This window comes from Chionomys nivalis, chromosome X, assembly GCF_950005125.1.
Source record: "Chionomys nivalis chromosome X, mChiNiv1.1, whole genome shotgun sequence".
In the NCBI taxonomy this organism is placed as follows: Eukaryota; Metazoa; Chordata; class Mammalia; order Rodentia; family Cricetidae; genus Chionomys; species Chionomys nivalis.
This window is the reverse complement of record NC_080112.1, coordinates 37,185,533-37,201,608: the sequence shown is the minus strand read 5'-3', so window position 1 is coordinate 37,201,608 and position 16,076 is coordinate 37,185,533. Positions and strand designations below refer to the sequence as shown.

Sequence of the window (16,076 nt, the reverse complement as noted above, 5' to 3'; positions counted from 1 at the left end):
GGGGCATTAGGGTCCACTGTGTGGGGACAGGTAGACAACTGTCCATGTGTGAATGGAGAAGGGACCTTAAAAGGGAGAGGTAGAGTAGGTATACTGCCAGTGGAGGAGTTTGAACTGGGAGGTGATGGTTAAGGAGAAAGGGCCTGCCATAAAGCAGGTCAACAGGAGTCAGACTCATAGGGGAACGTGGGGTGGCCCTGAGGCGAGTAAGGGCAATGAGGAGAAGGGAGGGCCAAGATAACCTGAGTTCAATGGAGAGCTTGGTTAGTTGTTGTTTGATGAGTCCATTGGTCCTCTCTTCCATTCCCGAGGATTGTGGATGATAGGGGGTGTGGAAATACAGGAGATGTTGAGAGCTTGTAACACAAGCTTCATGACCCTGGAAGTGAAGGCTGGCCCATTGTTAGTCTAGATGATCCGTGGGGCGCCAAGCCAAGGAATGATGTGGTCCAGGAGTACCTGAGCCACCACATCTGCTGTTTCCCTGGAGACCTGAAACACTTCTATCCATCCTATAAAAGTGTCCACACGTGTTAAGAGATAACAGAGTTTTTTTATGAGTAAGCACATGAGTGAAATCAACCTGCCAATCTTCACCTAGTTGGCGTCTGCAAAGCTGGTGTAGAGACTGACCTATGTGGAGAGCCCCCTGTGGGTTGGCCTGGGCACGTCTGACAGGAGGAGTGAACCTGTAAAATAGACTCTCAGAGATGGGTGAGGTCAGAAAGGGGCTCCAAGAAGCAAAACAAAGCTTTGGGGCCTATGTGTAAGATCTGGTGGATGTCTGAAATGATTGACAATGCCTGGTCTTGAGGAAGGATGAGACGGTTATTTAAATAGGACCATCCATCCTTGGTTTTTGTGGCCCCCCTTTTTATAAGCTTGTCCCTCTCTTTAAGTTGGTAACAGAGCTGATAGGAGGGAGTCAAGAACAAAATATATTATGTGGAATCTGAGGAGCTGGAGGCCAGCCCCCGGGCCACTGAGTCAGCCTTGGCATTGCCTAAGGCCGCTGGGTCCAACAGTGAATAATGGCTACTTCTGCAGGGAGCTGGAGGGCCTCCAAAAGTTTGGCTTTGTTAACTATGTGATCTGTTAACTATGGGAGTGCCCTTGGTAGTAAGGAAGTCCCTTCCCTTCCAGACTGCAGAATGAGTATGGGCTGTTGAGAAGGCATATTTAGAGTCAATGTAGGTATTAGCCCGTTGGGCCTTGGCTATTTGGAGTACCCTAGTCAAGGCAATTAATTTGGCCTTTTGTGAGGAAGTTCCCATTGGCAGGTGGGTTGCTCGTCAGTGGAAGTGACCACTGCATACACTGCCTGTGGGTTTCCTGATCTATGTAGAAGGGAACTTCCATCAACAAACAGGGTGAGTTAGTGATCTGTAAGTGGCTGGTCTAGAAGACCTGGCCTGGGTGAGTTTAAAGCCTCTACAGCCTCTGAGCAAGAATGAGAGGAGGTACCAGAGGGGAGGGAACAGGAAGGAGAGTTGCGGGGTTTATGGCAGGACTGGAAGCCAAAGTAGTTTGGGGGGTTTCTAGAAACAGTAAGTGAAAAGCCTGGACTCATGAAGGTCCAAGGAGAGAGAGGAGTGTATCTCAGAAGGTCTGAGAGGCGGTGGGTAGAATATACTGTGATTGACCCAGACAAGGCCATCTTGAGAGCTTCCCGAGTGAGTTCAGCTGCTGCTGCCAGGGCATAGTTGCCATCCACAGACAGTGAGGTCCAGCTGTTTGGATAAAAAGGCAACAGCCAGATTTAAAGGCCCAGCCTGTTGGGTTAGAACTCCCATGGCCACTCCTGACCTCTCATCTATATGGCAAAGCTTTCTGGGGTCTGGAAGAGCAAGAGCAGGGGCTGAGCCCCTGTGGTTGGAGGCTGTAAATTCCGCAGTGCCTGGACCCTGTCAGAGGTGAGAGTTTTAGACCCTGGGCTAGGTTGAACACCCAAATATACCACTGTAGGAGAGCATAGCTGAGCCTTGTCTGGTGAAACTCGATATCCCAGGGATCTGAGGAAGTTCCAGAGTTCAGAGGTGGCCTTTGGGACAGAGACAATGTAGGACTGCAGAGAAGTAGGTTATCCACGTACTGGAGGAGTGTGCTAGAAAATGTGTCAAAGTTTGAGAGATCTCGAGCCAGACTTGGCCAAATAAATGGGGCTGTCTCAAAAACCCTGAGGGAGAACAGTCCATGTAAGCTGTCTGGAGGACTGGGAGTCAGGGTCCTCCCAGGTGAAGGCAAAGAGGAAGTATGAGTCAGGGTGTAAAGGGACAGTAAAGAAGGCATCTTTTAGGTCTAGAACTGTAAAGTAGGAGGTGGTAGGAGGGACGTTAGACAGGAGATTGTATGAGGGTGAACTGGAATGACTGCCCAAGGGCTTATGCACAAGAAGAATTGGAGTATTGCAATGTGAGTTGTTAGGCATTAAAAGTCCTTGAGATAGGAGATGGGTGATAATAGGCTGGAGACCTTGGTGGTGGGTTTTAGAAATAGGAAACTGGGGTCTGGAAGGGAAGGATGAAGGCTCTTTAAGGTGAACTAGAACTGGCTGGTGGTGAGTAACAATCACAGGAGTAGAAGTGACCCACACTTGGGGATCTACTGGATAAGGGAGAGTAGGGACAGAATAGTTTGGGGTAGGAACCTGTAAGGCCTTTAAAGTGAGAAGAAAGTGTGACTCAGGAGAGTGGGGGTGCTTAATGTGAGCCCTGAAGCAGCTAAGGATATCTCAACCCAGTAAAGGTGCTAAGCAAGCAGGTATCACTAAGAAAGAATTTGAGAAAAATTGTCCTGCAAGAATGCAGGGCAGTGACAAAGTTTTAAGTGGGGAGGAATGGGTCCTATCTACCCCATAACTGAAATTGGTGAGGTGAACGTAAGGCTTAAGTAAAATGTTAAAACAGAATATGTAGCTTCTGTGTCTAAAAGAAAAGTAATGGACTTACCCGCTACCTGCAGCTTTATCCTAGACTCGGACAGGGTTACAGGATATACCAAGTCTGGGCAGTGTCAATCCTCTGCAAGGCTGAGAAGTTTGAAGGCTGGCACAGTCTCACTTGTTGTTGTTGGTGAGGCTGGACCTCTGTGGTGTGACATAGAGGACAAGCCCGCACAAGGGCATTGTGATTTCCAGTGGCCAGGTTGCTGGCAGATAGGGCATGGCCTTGTAGGAGGTTTAGTGCAGTATCGTGCCATATGGCCATTTAGGCCACACTTGTAACAGCTTGCCTGTGAGATTGACTTAGGCTAGAGCCTTGTGGTTGGCTTCCCTTGTCCCCCTTTTTGTGATCTTAGGACAGTTGCTAAGGCCTGAGCCTGCAGATTAACTGCTTGTTGTAGCCTTGTCTGTCGGAAAGACTCAGCTGTTTCATCTTGGGTGTTAAAAACTTTAAAGGCTATTTTCACCAATTCCTGTATAGGTGTTTTGGGACCCTCCTCAGGCTTTCTTATTTTTTTTCTAATATCTGGTGCTGACTGAGAAATAAAATGGGTAGCCAGGACCATGGCTCCTGCTGGGGAGGCTGGATCTAGCCTGGTATATTGGGCCATGGTAGTAGACGCATGGATGACTTAGTAGTCTGGTTAGATCATAGGCCTGGGACAAATAATGAAACTCTTTAATATAAGCAGAAGAATTAGTAGAAAAGGAACCCAGCCACTTCTCTGAGAGAGATCTGGAAGAGAAAAGGGAACATGGACTTTCATAATGCCATTGACTACTGCCATTTTCCAGAGAGGGCAGAGACTGGTGGAGTTATGGTGGGATCTGATGTAGGAGGAGACTGGGGAGGATTGGGAGGGGCTAGCCCAGTGCACCGAGGGGGTCCAAGGGTGGGAAGATGTGGTAGGAGTGGGGAGGGAGGGAGGAAGGTAGGTAAGGGGGAAGTTGACCTAGAACTTCAGTTTGGCTAGGGAGAGGGGTAGGTGAGGACAGGGAAGGAGAGGGATGTGGAGAATGTTGCTTCACAGGAGGGGGTGGGTAGTGAGGATTTGAGGGAGTGGGGGAGGGGCCAGTGCCTCTGGCTGCATGGTCCAGCTAGAATTATTGGGGTCCTAATTACCAGATGACAGGGAATTTGGAGGCATCACGATCCTAGCGACCAAGACCCGTGTTGCGAGGCACTGGCTACTGAGGGAAGTTCTGTCCACTTATCCCCACAGTGACAAATATTTTCTAGGCCTTGGAGGGACGGTAAGCTCAAGGCTTTTCTCTGGTGACCAATGCATCCCATTGTCAAGATCGTATTGAGGTCAAATCTTAGTCCATAGGGAAATTAGTTGTTTAGGACATATTGTATCCGACAAGCCTAAAAAAATTTTGTAAGAGGCATCCCAGGGGCGACAGTGTATCTGGCTTTGAACTGCAAGCACCATTTTAAAGTCTATGCCCAACTGTGTGGCCTAAGTCATTACAGAGCTTCTGCCAAAATAGCTCTTTGACAAAAATGGGGCCGTGAAAATTGAATGCTAGGCCTATCTAACTAAAACAAAATTCACCTCAGCTAAGCCTGGCTCAACAGCTGGGATTAGGCCCTTGGTGCAGCCCGTGTCTTTAGCAAGAGCCTGATAATTGACAAAAAGTAAATAGGAACTGTTTCCCCAAAACCCTATATCATGGACAAGGAAAAAGGGACTCACCAAGACGCATTCACATTAGCTGTAGTCCAGGAGCTGGTTTTAGCCTGGTGTGAAGAGCTTGGGTTGTGGACAAGGTTGCTTTTGATGTGTGTCTGTAGGCCGTAGGAAGGGCCGCCCTACCTGGTGGGACCTCCAGATGTTAGGAATATTTTCAAACAGGAATATTTCCAATCAAGCCAAATCAAAACAAACCAAATTAAAAGGTTTAACTGGACTCCTGCACTCTTGTGTGGCCCTGAGGGGAAGCAGAAAGCCGCCAATTTGACCACAGGGGATGAGGAGAGGGAAAAACCATGTGTTTACTTTTTGGGGAGCAGTTTAAATAGCTTGGGGGAGTGGTCTTGATCTTTTCTGGGGAGGGGTCAAGGTTTGGCAGGCAGTCTTGACCCTCCTTGGGAAGGGGTCAAGGGTCAAGGGGCACAGGGGCGGGGCCTCCAAAGATGGAGGCCAGAGACCAGAATTTACAGACACAAATGGAAAAGTTTAAGACGCCCTGGTTATAGTGTCCCTTATGATGTTTATTATTTTCCTATAGTAAAATTGAGAATGGAGAGGTAGCTTAGCAGACAAGAGCACTTGCTGCTCTAAAGATCCAAGTTCAGTTCTGGGCACCTATATAGCATGGCTCACAGTCATCTATAACTCCAGCCACAAAGAATCCATGGGTACCAGCCTGTGCGCGTGCACACAAACACACACACACACAGACACACAGACACACACACACTCAGAGAGAGAGAGAGAGGCAGACAGACAGACAGATACAGAGGTTGTAAATCTTTTTTAAAAACTTAGAAACATACTTAGGATTTTTTTTTCATAGAAAGGCTATCTGCCACTTTTCCACTCAGTCATATAGCATTTTGAAATTTTTCTATCATTGTCATTAGTTAGCAATTACTCAGAGAAACAACTATCAGCAAATGCCCCCTTTCTCCCATATTTGTCTGTCCAGTTTCTCCTTATGTATATTTCTCATCCACAGAAGGACATATTTAACTGGACCATTTCCATATCCATTCATAAGCATTCCTCAGATACCATGGCAACTATTTTTTAAAATGATTTTTGATAGTGGAATGTTGGAAGACATTGCTGGTTGGTCAGAGGTCACAGCCTCCCTATGGCCTAGCAGCTTATCTCAATAAGCTCAGCAACAGGGAGCTCCCTCCCTCCAGCAGCACTTCCTGCCTCTATCTGCCCTTATCTGGAGAATGTCCCTGGACTTGGAGGACTGACCTATCTAAAAGCTGTTCCTAAAGCATCTGCCTGATTTATATTTAGCTTGATCCTTGACACAGATGCCTGCTAAGAAGATTTGCTCTAGGAGCTCTGTTTTAGGACCCTACTGCCAAATACTGAACCCTGTGATAGGAGCATGCCACCTAATGCAAATTAGGGTTTTTCCCCAGACTCCTCAGTCCTTTATATTCCTATATACTCTAGAATAAAATTGAGCTGATTTACTGAAATCTGTCTCCTGGAGGGCTGTATTTGGCCATGCTCATGGGCCGTAGACAAAGCTTTCTGCCTCTTTCCCCTCTTGATCTGGTGGCCAACAGGCTGAGAGGGAAAGAGAACCCCCACAGTGGAATTTAAACAGTACTTGCACATATCATATAGAAGGTTATTCTATATGCTCATCTGACTAACTTTGTTATTGCTATAGAATTACACTCACTGTGATTTAGAATTTCTTGTAATTAGTTTTAGTATATATTGTTGATTGTTTCTCACTTTCAGACTTGCCTCTCTCTGTAGTATTAAAGAGGGTGGTGATAAAAATAGGTGTGTTTCATCAACTGTTTGTACTTGGAGAACCTGTCATCTAGCAATATAGAATCCAAGCAGTGCCCTCAAACTGGTGAAGTCAATCTCATTTTTATATTAATTGTACTGTTTATAATATACTTGTATAGGAAAGACATCTTGAACCTCAAATAAATGTCTGATTTATAGCTAACTGAAAATTAATTGGTGAGGATGTTTGAGAGAAATGATAAGGAACTTGCTACTTTATAGTAGATAGAAATCCCACAATTCCTAGCCTGACTCTCATCTCCTTGGTCATTGGCCCCTAAAGCTAGTCGAGAGATATATAATTATGTAACTGAAAACCTGTGCTAAGACCACAAAGAGCTCTTGGGCTAGTTTGTCAGGAAATTAGCATTGTCGTCTATCTAGGTCGATACTGGGAAAAATGAACTGGAAAGTTCATTTTGCACAGGCTTTTTTTTTTTTTTTAACCATTGGCCACGTACAATTTTGTCCTGCAAGGATCTAGACTACAGTAAGGTAATTAACTCCTGAAAGGTACTTGGAAGTACTTTCATTTATTAAAATAAAATGCCAAAGAGATTTTATGCTAATATTGGTTCCATCTACCCACAAACATGACTAGAACTTTTTACTTTAGGAATTCAGTTTTGTCCTTTGCTGTTTGCTTAATTTCTGCTAGAATATTGCTTCTCAATATATCTCTATATGTGTGGTTCTGGGCATTAAACTCAGTACCCTGTGTATGCTACACAAATCCTCTACCATTGAGCTGTATCTTTGAAGCTATGGTAGTGTGTGGTTCTCCACTGTGAGCTCTAGCTCTGGGAAAGTAGTTATATGAGCCCATGCATGTTTTTTTTTTCATTTTTCTTTCTTTCTTTTTTAAAAAAATATTTATTTATTTATTTATTTTTATGTACACAGTAGTCTATCTGTGTGTATGTCTGCAGTCCAGAAGAGGGCACCAGACCTTATTACAGATGGTTGTGAGCCACCATGTGGTTGCTGGGAATTGAACTCAGGACCTTTGGAAGAGCAGGCAATGCTCTTAACCACTGAGCCATCTCTCCAGCCCTCATTTTTCTTTTTATTATTATTATTACAAATTTTCACCTCCTTCCCTCCTCCCATTTCCCTCCCCCCTCCCCCTATCGCCCCTTCCCCTCCCTCTCCAGTCCAAAGAGCAGTCAGGGTTCCCTGCCCCGTGGGAAGTCCAAGGACCTCCCCCCTCCATCCAGGTCTAGGAAGTTGAGGATCCAAACAGACTAGGTTCCCACGAAGCCAGTACATGAAGTACAATAAAAACCAAGTGCCTTTCCTTGGCTTCTCAGTCAGCCCTCATTGTCAGCCACATTCAGAGAGTCCGGTTTGATCACATGCTCCATCAGTCCCAGTCCAGCGGGCCTTGGTGAGTTCCCATTAGATCGGCCCCACTGTCACAGTGGATGGGCACACCCCTCGCGGCCCTGACTTCCTTGCTCATGTTCTCCCTCCTTCTGCTCCTCATCTGGACCTTGGGAGCTCAGTCCAGTGCTCCAATGTGGGTCTCTGTCTCTATCTCCATCCATCGCCAGATGAAGGTTCTACGGTGATCTGCAAGATACTCATCAGAGTGAGCCCATACATGTTGAGAGCAACACTTGTGCAAGGCTCTGAGGTCAATCTTAAGCACTGCAAAACACAACAGTTACAACTTTAAAACTAGCCTTTCCCCCATCTCTCATTATCCCTTTCCCTAATCAGCATTCTCTGGTTTGTTCTAGGATGGCCTGGATTCTGCTGGAGGAAGCCGGACAAAGCAGGAGAGTGCATGGATATTCAGGCTGTGGTATGGCTTTGATCACAAGTATCCTTTAGCCTTTTCCTGGGCTCAGGAGACATTGGTGACAACATCCATTGTCCGAGCCACACATGGGGGCGGCATCTGTTGGGGTCCAGCCTTGACAGGGTTCACATATTCCAGGGTAGGGGTGTGTAGATTAGAAAAATTAGGTAGGAGGAACAGATATGAAAGAAATACAGAGACATAGGCTAGAACCAGGAGGGCTACCCAGTGAATACTGAATACGCCTGTGTTTATTTTTCCTGTGTTTATATACCCCAATCCAAAAAGGGGGGAAAGAAGACAAAAGACTGCTTTAATATGACACAAAGGACAAACAGAACAATCACCTGCTTCAATACCTGAGACATCAAGCCACTATTTCCTGAGTTAAGCATTCTGATGTTTTTTTGGCAGGACGTGCAGTGACAACACCTTAGACCAAGTTCCCTGTAGGAAACCACTCCCTGTCTTATCCTTGAAGGAGCAGGAATAGGCTTGAATTCTCTGACATTTGGTCAAGGTGGATAGGATTCAGCTCTATGGGCCGTCTTAATACCCAAAACATCCTAGGTCAGGATATCTTGTTTGTAGCCACTCCTTAAGACATGTGTAAGTTCAGTGTTAGAAAACAGTTTTCCAAGGTAATACTATTTCACACATTCCTCGTGTTTGAATGTTCTAGTTGCTCCACATGCTCCACATGTGTTGTTGTTGTTATTGTCAGTCTTTTGATTTTTCTTATTGTATATTTTACTGTGGCTTTAATTTGTATTTCTGTGACAGCTCATGGGATTGAGGACTCTCTTCACACATTTACTGGCCATTAACTATGTTCCTTTATGAAATGCTTGTACATTTCTTGCCCATTTGTCTATTGGGCTGTGTGCAATTTTCTTAATAATTGGTAAGAGTTTTTTATATAGCTGAATTTGTAACTTTTGCTGGTTATATTTGATAAAATTACTTTTCCTCTTATCTGTTTACTTTCCAAATTAAGTCTTTTGAAGAACAGAAACTCTTAATCTGGTTGATTGATCCTATTCTTTTTAGTGTCTTGTGTACTGCTTCAGAAATCATTGCATCTCAAAGTCATACACCCAGTGTCCTAAATTGTCTTTTTTTGTGTATATGTCTTCTTTTCTGACTGACAAACATGAGCAAAGTCAACATCTAGACATAACTTGAGTTGCTCTGGATGATGTTTCTCCTTCAGAGATGATTTAAGTATTTCAGTTTAGGACTGCTCCCAGTTAGCATCAGCTATAGGGATTCAAGATCATCTTAACCCAATCAACAAGAAAGGTTAAAGATGGATTCAATTCCTGTGAGGGTTAGTGTCTCTTTTTGCATTTTCATCTAGGGTTTCAACCTAAAGCTTGGACTGTTCACATCTCTTTCCTCAGTACGCCCTCCAGTCTCTGTCAGTCTCAGTCTGTTACATCTGAGTCTGCCAGATTCTCTCCTCAGCGTCTCAGGTGTCTGAGGGAACTGGGGCTCATGAAGTGTGGGGCTCACACATTTGGTGTTTCCTTCCCAGACTTTAGCCCTCTTCACTGCCTTAGTCACTTTCTGAAGCCATCAGACGATGAGCTTTGCCTTGTTTCATTTTCTGTTGTGTAGGTTTTCTCGTTGGTCTAGTTAATATTTTCTATTAACTGAAACAGAACTTCTAGGGATTTCTTTAAAGTCATGTGAATTTTGTCTAAATGGTAATTCAGAAAGCATGTTGTTCCTTAGGCTTGGAGAGGATAGAGAACATTGAAGAGTAGCTGCAGAAGGACAAATGCTAAAGTGATAATTGATGGTTTGAAGAGAAACAGAAATGAGTTCCAGAATCCCATCTAAGTAACATGAGAGTTTAGAAGGGAGTTGATTTGTACATGAATGACTCCTACTGATTTACAGGACCCCCTCCCCCACAAGCCTTAAAATGGGGTAGACAGGCTTCCAGTTTAAGATGTGTCCACATACTCTCCCTTCTTTTCCCAGGCCTTACAGAAATCACAAAAGAGGTATTTTTGGTCACTTGAAAAGCCAAAGGAAGGTATAAGGAATTAGAGCAGGCAAAATAGAGTCAAAGACCATCATGAGTTTTAGCCAGTTTGTTTAGCTGATTTATTCAAGACTGTTGTTGGGAACGTTGTAGTGGTTCCTTCTTGTTAACAGATTGACTAATAGCTGTTAGTTTTCTTAGACATCTAGAGAAGGTAGAAACCCTTCTTGGGGTGGGGTGGCATTAGTAGGGAAACAGATCTTGAGGACAACAGATTTTTCTGCCCAGAATAATCTTCTCTGGTTTTGATTTTTAATACCATAATAGGGGTTCCCATCCTACCTGATGAACCAAGATACTGAATAAATACATGAAGGAGTGGGGATGCCGAAATAATCAAACAACTGCAGATGTTTACTGTTAAAAAAAAACCTTCAGCGAGGCATGTGATGTAAACCCATATAAAAGTTCCCTGCCAACACAGCCTATATAATGAGTTATAAGCCAACCTGAGCTTCAAGGTGTGAGACCTTATCTCAGAAGTCAAAAAAAAAAAAAACCAAACAAATAAACAGAAACCACAAGAAACACCCAAAATATTTCCTGATAAAATGTTTAGAAAGAAATGGGGGATTTTTTTTCCAGTCATGAAATAAGGGCAAGTTGTTAGAAAATAGTTCAAAAAGAAAAGAAAAAATCTTGGAAATTAAAAATTAGTTTTATAGCCAGGCAGTGGTGGCGCACGCCTTTAATCCCAGCTCTCGGGAGGTAGAGGCAAGCTGATCTCTGTGAGTTTGAGGCCAGCCTGGTCTACAAGAGCTAGTTCCAGGACAGGAACCAAAGCTGTAGAGAAACCCTGTCTCAAAACACCAAAAAAATTAGTTTTATGGCTAGGGATGGTGATGCATGCTTATAATTTCAGCACGCGAGAAACAGAGGGAAGAGAGTCAGGATTTCAAGAACAGCCTGGACTTCATAAGACCCTATCTCAAGTTTTTCAGAAAATAACGCCCCCCCCCCCCAAATGTAATGAATGGTTGTACATAGCAAAGACCAAATTGTTGATTTGGAAAATAAAGTTGGAGAAAAAACTTCAAGAATTAGCAAAAGTTTAGCGACATGTTGAGAGAAGAGTGTCAGCTCCGGATGATTCGCATCACTCAGCCTCCATGGGATTTACTTCTAACTCACATGAATTTTTCCATGTTTTAATGACAGGTATGCGTATAAAAGTATGTTCTCTAGTGAAAGTGTAAAATCCAGTGTGAAACTCTATAGCTTTAGAATGGCTATTCTAACCATACAGAAGTTCATTCTGATGAACTTTATTTTGGTGTGTAATATTTTTTATTTGCAAGTTCTTTATAATAAAGTTTTAATTAAAATAGAGAATAATAGAATATATATGACATGACAGCAAAAACAGGGAGTATTTGGGGGAGGTAGGGAACCAGCAAAAAATAGGATAGGAGGGATGGGGAAAAGGGACAAATAGGAACAAAGTAAAATGATATACATGCATGAAAATGCCACAGTGAAACACATTACTTTGTTTACTAACTTAAAATATAAACCCATTTTAAGAAACTATATACACATTTGCATATGTGTTTTTAAAGGGCATTGTTCCAGGACTTCTCAACATGAATTAAAAAGGGCTAGTCTTTGAAGTGCCCAAAGCAGGAAACAGAAAGGAAGCTTCTGGCTTGACCCTTGACATGGTAGAGATTGAAGCTCTTGCCACCTTCCTAACTAAAGACAGGAGAGAAACGACTGCCCTGTAGTGGCCCACATCAATACCAGAGCCTGCTCTTTAAAGCCAGCAATCACACAGCAGCATGTTTTGTCTGCAGAGAACTCCAGCAGAACCCTTGTTTCTGTCTTTTAGCAAAGAGTTTTTCTATTATTTAAAAGAGTTAAATAATTCACAACTAGAAGCATACATTGGTTTCTTCTCCATAAAGCAACCAAATTAGGTAAGGAATATGTACTGTAATGAATCCAGTGTTCTTTTTGCTTGCTTGTTTGCTTGCTGGCTGGCTTTGGATTGATTGTTCGGAGGCTTTATTATTTGAGTCAAGCTCATAGTGTTGCCCAGGTCGCCATTAAACTCTTTATCTTCCTGCCTCAGCCTCCCAGGTGCTGGGATTCCAGATGTGTGTACCGTTGTGCTTGACTGAATTATTTCACTATTCTTCTAACTGACTATTAGATATCATTACCCTAAGAGTTACCCACGTGCACTTAGACACCATGGAGACATCTTCATCTTTTGTTCCTATAGATGTAAGGGTTACCTGTGTTGTACTGAGAAAATGGGAGGCAGGCAGACTTTGTGGGTAGAATGTCAGATAATCTATTTTTCTTTGGGTTTTAAAAATGCATTCTGTTTTGTGTATATTTTCATTGCAGCCATTTTTCCTTAATTTCCTCTTTAAAGTTACTTGAAGCCCATTCTCACCCACAGTGGTCCCCCGCTAACTACCACTCTCCCAGCCTGGTGTGGCTTGCTAGCTCGATGTCTGACCAGTCCCCAGGTGTATGATGTAAGTACTGCATTTAGGTCCATGTTCCTGCTCAATGGGTAGTCTCTTCCTTAGGAAAAACCACCACACTCCAAACTCTAGATCCATAGATTTGGCTCATCTAATAAGATGATCAGAAATGGTGTGTGTGCATTTGTGTGTGTGTGCATATGTGCATGTATGTACATACGTAAGTACATATGCATGTATTATGTATGTTCATTTGTTTGGCACAATAACAGGGAAATCTTTTAACAGGGTTATATGGCTTCCCAGTGTGGGTAGCTGTGATTGGGAATTCAAGTGACCAGACTGCAATTCAAGCCCTCACAGGATACTGAAAGTGCTCTATATCCTTTTTCTTAATTGTACTATGGGCCTACTAGTGCCACCTGGTGTGAGCATTAAATAAGGTTCATCAAGACACACCACAAACCACAAAGCAGCACACCAAGTATTCCTTTCTAAGTAGTTTATTTATGGGTGTGGTTAGGTCCTCCCTTCCCTTTTTCTGGTGTTAGAAATGGAGTCATCACACTTAGGAAAAGAATGGTTCTGCCATGGATATCTCAGACTTAGGGCTGAACTTGAGTCCCCAATGTGGGTTGCAGGGCAGATAGGTAAAGAGAGCAACCAGCTGTCTATACTCGAAGCAGTAGAAAGGAAGATAGAGCTTCCCTCTCTCCATTTCTCTCTCACCATCCCAAGATGATAGCCTGGAAGGAAAAGAGCCTCACAGCTGTCAAAGGCTTGTTTCATTCTCAGCACACTGCGAAAGAACAAATACTGCAGCAATATAGTTGAGGAGAGCATGTAATCTCAGGGATAATGCAGGCTGTCCGTGGCCCATGATTAGTAATACACAAAACTGAGACCTTAAGACAGGTCTCCAAACAATCTGCAGTTGATTTCATCAGTGACAAGAAAGTAGAAGGCCAACCAAGATCTGAGGGAGGAGGGCCCTCAACAATGGGGCCAGGAAACGTGGTACGCATTCAGAAAGGAGAAATAACAGAAAGGGATATGCATGCCATAGCTAGCATAGTTGGGATATCAGATAAGTGCAACCATACCAAAAGACTCAAGATGAAAACAGGGTTCTTAGATGCCATGCTCTTCCTTGAGAACAAGGATTACAGTTATCAAGTCACCGTGCATCTGTAACTCCGTGCTGCTGTGCAATGGGAGAGACCAACAGAAACTAAGGTTCTTACTTATATCCCTTTGAGGAAGGCTACCATTGAAAATGTGACAGATAGGCTGTCAGTAAGTGCCTGCCATACAAGCATGAGGAATTCACTTTGGATCTCCAGCACTCACATAAAAAACTGGGCATGATGCTGCAAGTCTATAACCTCAACCCTGGAACTCACTGGCATGATGACCTAATCAATAAGCGAGCTCTAAGTTTAGTGAGAGAACTTGTCTCAAAAGATAAGGTAGGGAACAATCAAAGAATCAACCGCTGCCCTCCATGTGCAGGTGCACGCACACGCACACATGCATCATGAATACAGGTGACAGAACTTTGTGCTTGTAAAGCAGCTGGGTTGTCTCTTTGGGAGAGTGGGTTGTGCCATGGAAGAATATAATTCTGCCTCAGTCTTTTTTCTCACATATTCACCTACTGTGAAGAAAACAACATTCATACCTCCTTGTCTTAAAGATATCTGAGCCTCCTAGCATCCCCAGCTCTTCCTCCCATATTCAAGTGAGACTTTTGTGACCCCTGGAATAGACTACTTTAAGTTATAAGAAAAAGGCCTTTGAGGATGTAGCTCAGTGGAAGAATGCCTGCTTAGTGATTATGAAACCCTGGGTTCCATTCCAGGGGAAAAGACTGTGAATGGGGCATTTAAACCCAAAGCTTCAGCCGCTTAAAACAAACCTTCTCTGGTCTGAAGCCTATTAATTGCCCCCTTTCTCAGAGGTTAGGGATATTTGGAATAGTCTGATGACAGTATAAGCTCACTAAGGTTCTTGCAGTCACAGAAACCAAGTGTCTTTCAGCACTTCAAGAGACTACTCAAGGTTTGCTCTAGGAATAATATTTGGGCTCTGGGCTCCACACACCTATCCAATCTTGAACTACCAAGACAAGAACCACCCTTGTTGCTGATGCTGTTCATTTGGGCTGAGGTTCTTTGGCTCAGCATCTTAGCTACCTCCAGATATGGTGAGGCCTCCTGTTGAGTGAAAACAGTCTTATCAATTGTATTAGCAATTGATACGTATTATAAATTGAGGAATCCAAAGTTGAGAAAGATAGAGGGGCTTCCTCTAGTTGGTGCCAGGTGAGAGTTGCTGACTGGGTGGGTCTCATGGCCATTTAACACCTGTTGTGTGGGTCCCTACTCATCATCTATAGGTTTTTGTTTGTTTGTTTGTTTTTTGTTTTTTTTTTTTGAGACAGGGTTTCTCTGTAGCTTTGGTTCCTGTCCTGGAACTCGCTCTTGTAGACCAGGCTGGTCTCGAACTCACAGATATCTGCCTGCTTCTGCCTCCCAAGTGCTGGAATTAAAGGCATGTGCCACCACCACCCGGCTCTATCGGCTATTTTTAATAGGTGAAATTTATTTGGAGAGCTTTGAGGTGTTCATCATCTATTATTTACATTAACCGTAACTCATTTATGTCTCAAATATACCTTGTACACATAGCTTAAACTTAGTTTTATATTTACAATAATTTCATACATGAAACAATATTTGAACCATGAGACTTTTGGCATTATGTCATGATGTTATGATAAAACCTGTTGTTTTATACAATTAATAAAAACTGTAAAAAGGTGGAGATAGTACTCAAAAAGCTTGGATTATGGCTCAATTTTGGCTTGGGAGTCTTGTACTAAAGAAGCCTTTGTCAGCTAAGCATCACTTAGGAAGACAAGAAGAAAACCATGGGTGTTATCATTGAAGTGGGGAGTTCACATGCCAACCGGGGGGTGGGCACCCATAGTTTTGCACAGCGTGACTTAAGGAGGCTGGATAGAAGAGGTTCTGATGTCAGACTACAGGACACAAGACTTCAGAAGAGTTTGGAAGGGCTGATGGGAAATGATAGAACATCTCAGGTGTCCTGACACACTGCTTGCCATTTGAGAAAGCCTCTCCTAGTATTGGAAAGATAACAGCACAGACAGGAGCAAGGTCATGGTTTCTTTTGCTGCTGGAGAATGCTAAAGTCTGTGTGAACTAGCACTGTCTCCGGACTCTCTCCCCACTATCTGATAACTTCAAGGAGTTATGACCTTGTTAAGCCTCCCTTGTTTATTCTTATCCATTCTGAGCCTTTTCCTGACCCACTAATT

The 16,076-nt window shown here is 43.5% G+C and overlaps 1 protein-coding gene across 3 annotated transcripts in view; it reads left to right on the top strand.

Moving 5' to 3' along the window:
- Slc9a7 (solute carrier family 9 member A7) overlaps positions 1 to 16,076 on the top strand; it is a 167,160-nt gene that overhangs the window by 142,499 nt on the left and 8,585 nt on the right. For 2 of the 3 annotated variants that reach the window (XM_057759236.1, XM_057759235.1), the window contains 2 exons: positions 8,184 to 8,266; positions 12,679 to 12,784. In XM_057759236.1, the coding sequence (XP_057615219.1) occupies positions 8,184 to 8,266; positions 12,679 to 12,784 (189 nt within the window). The remainder of the gene's footprint in view (positions 1 to 8,183; positions 8,267 to 12,678; positions 12,785 to 16,076) is intronic. The other variant, XM_057759237.1, reaches the window with a different exon arrangement.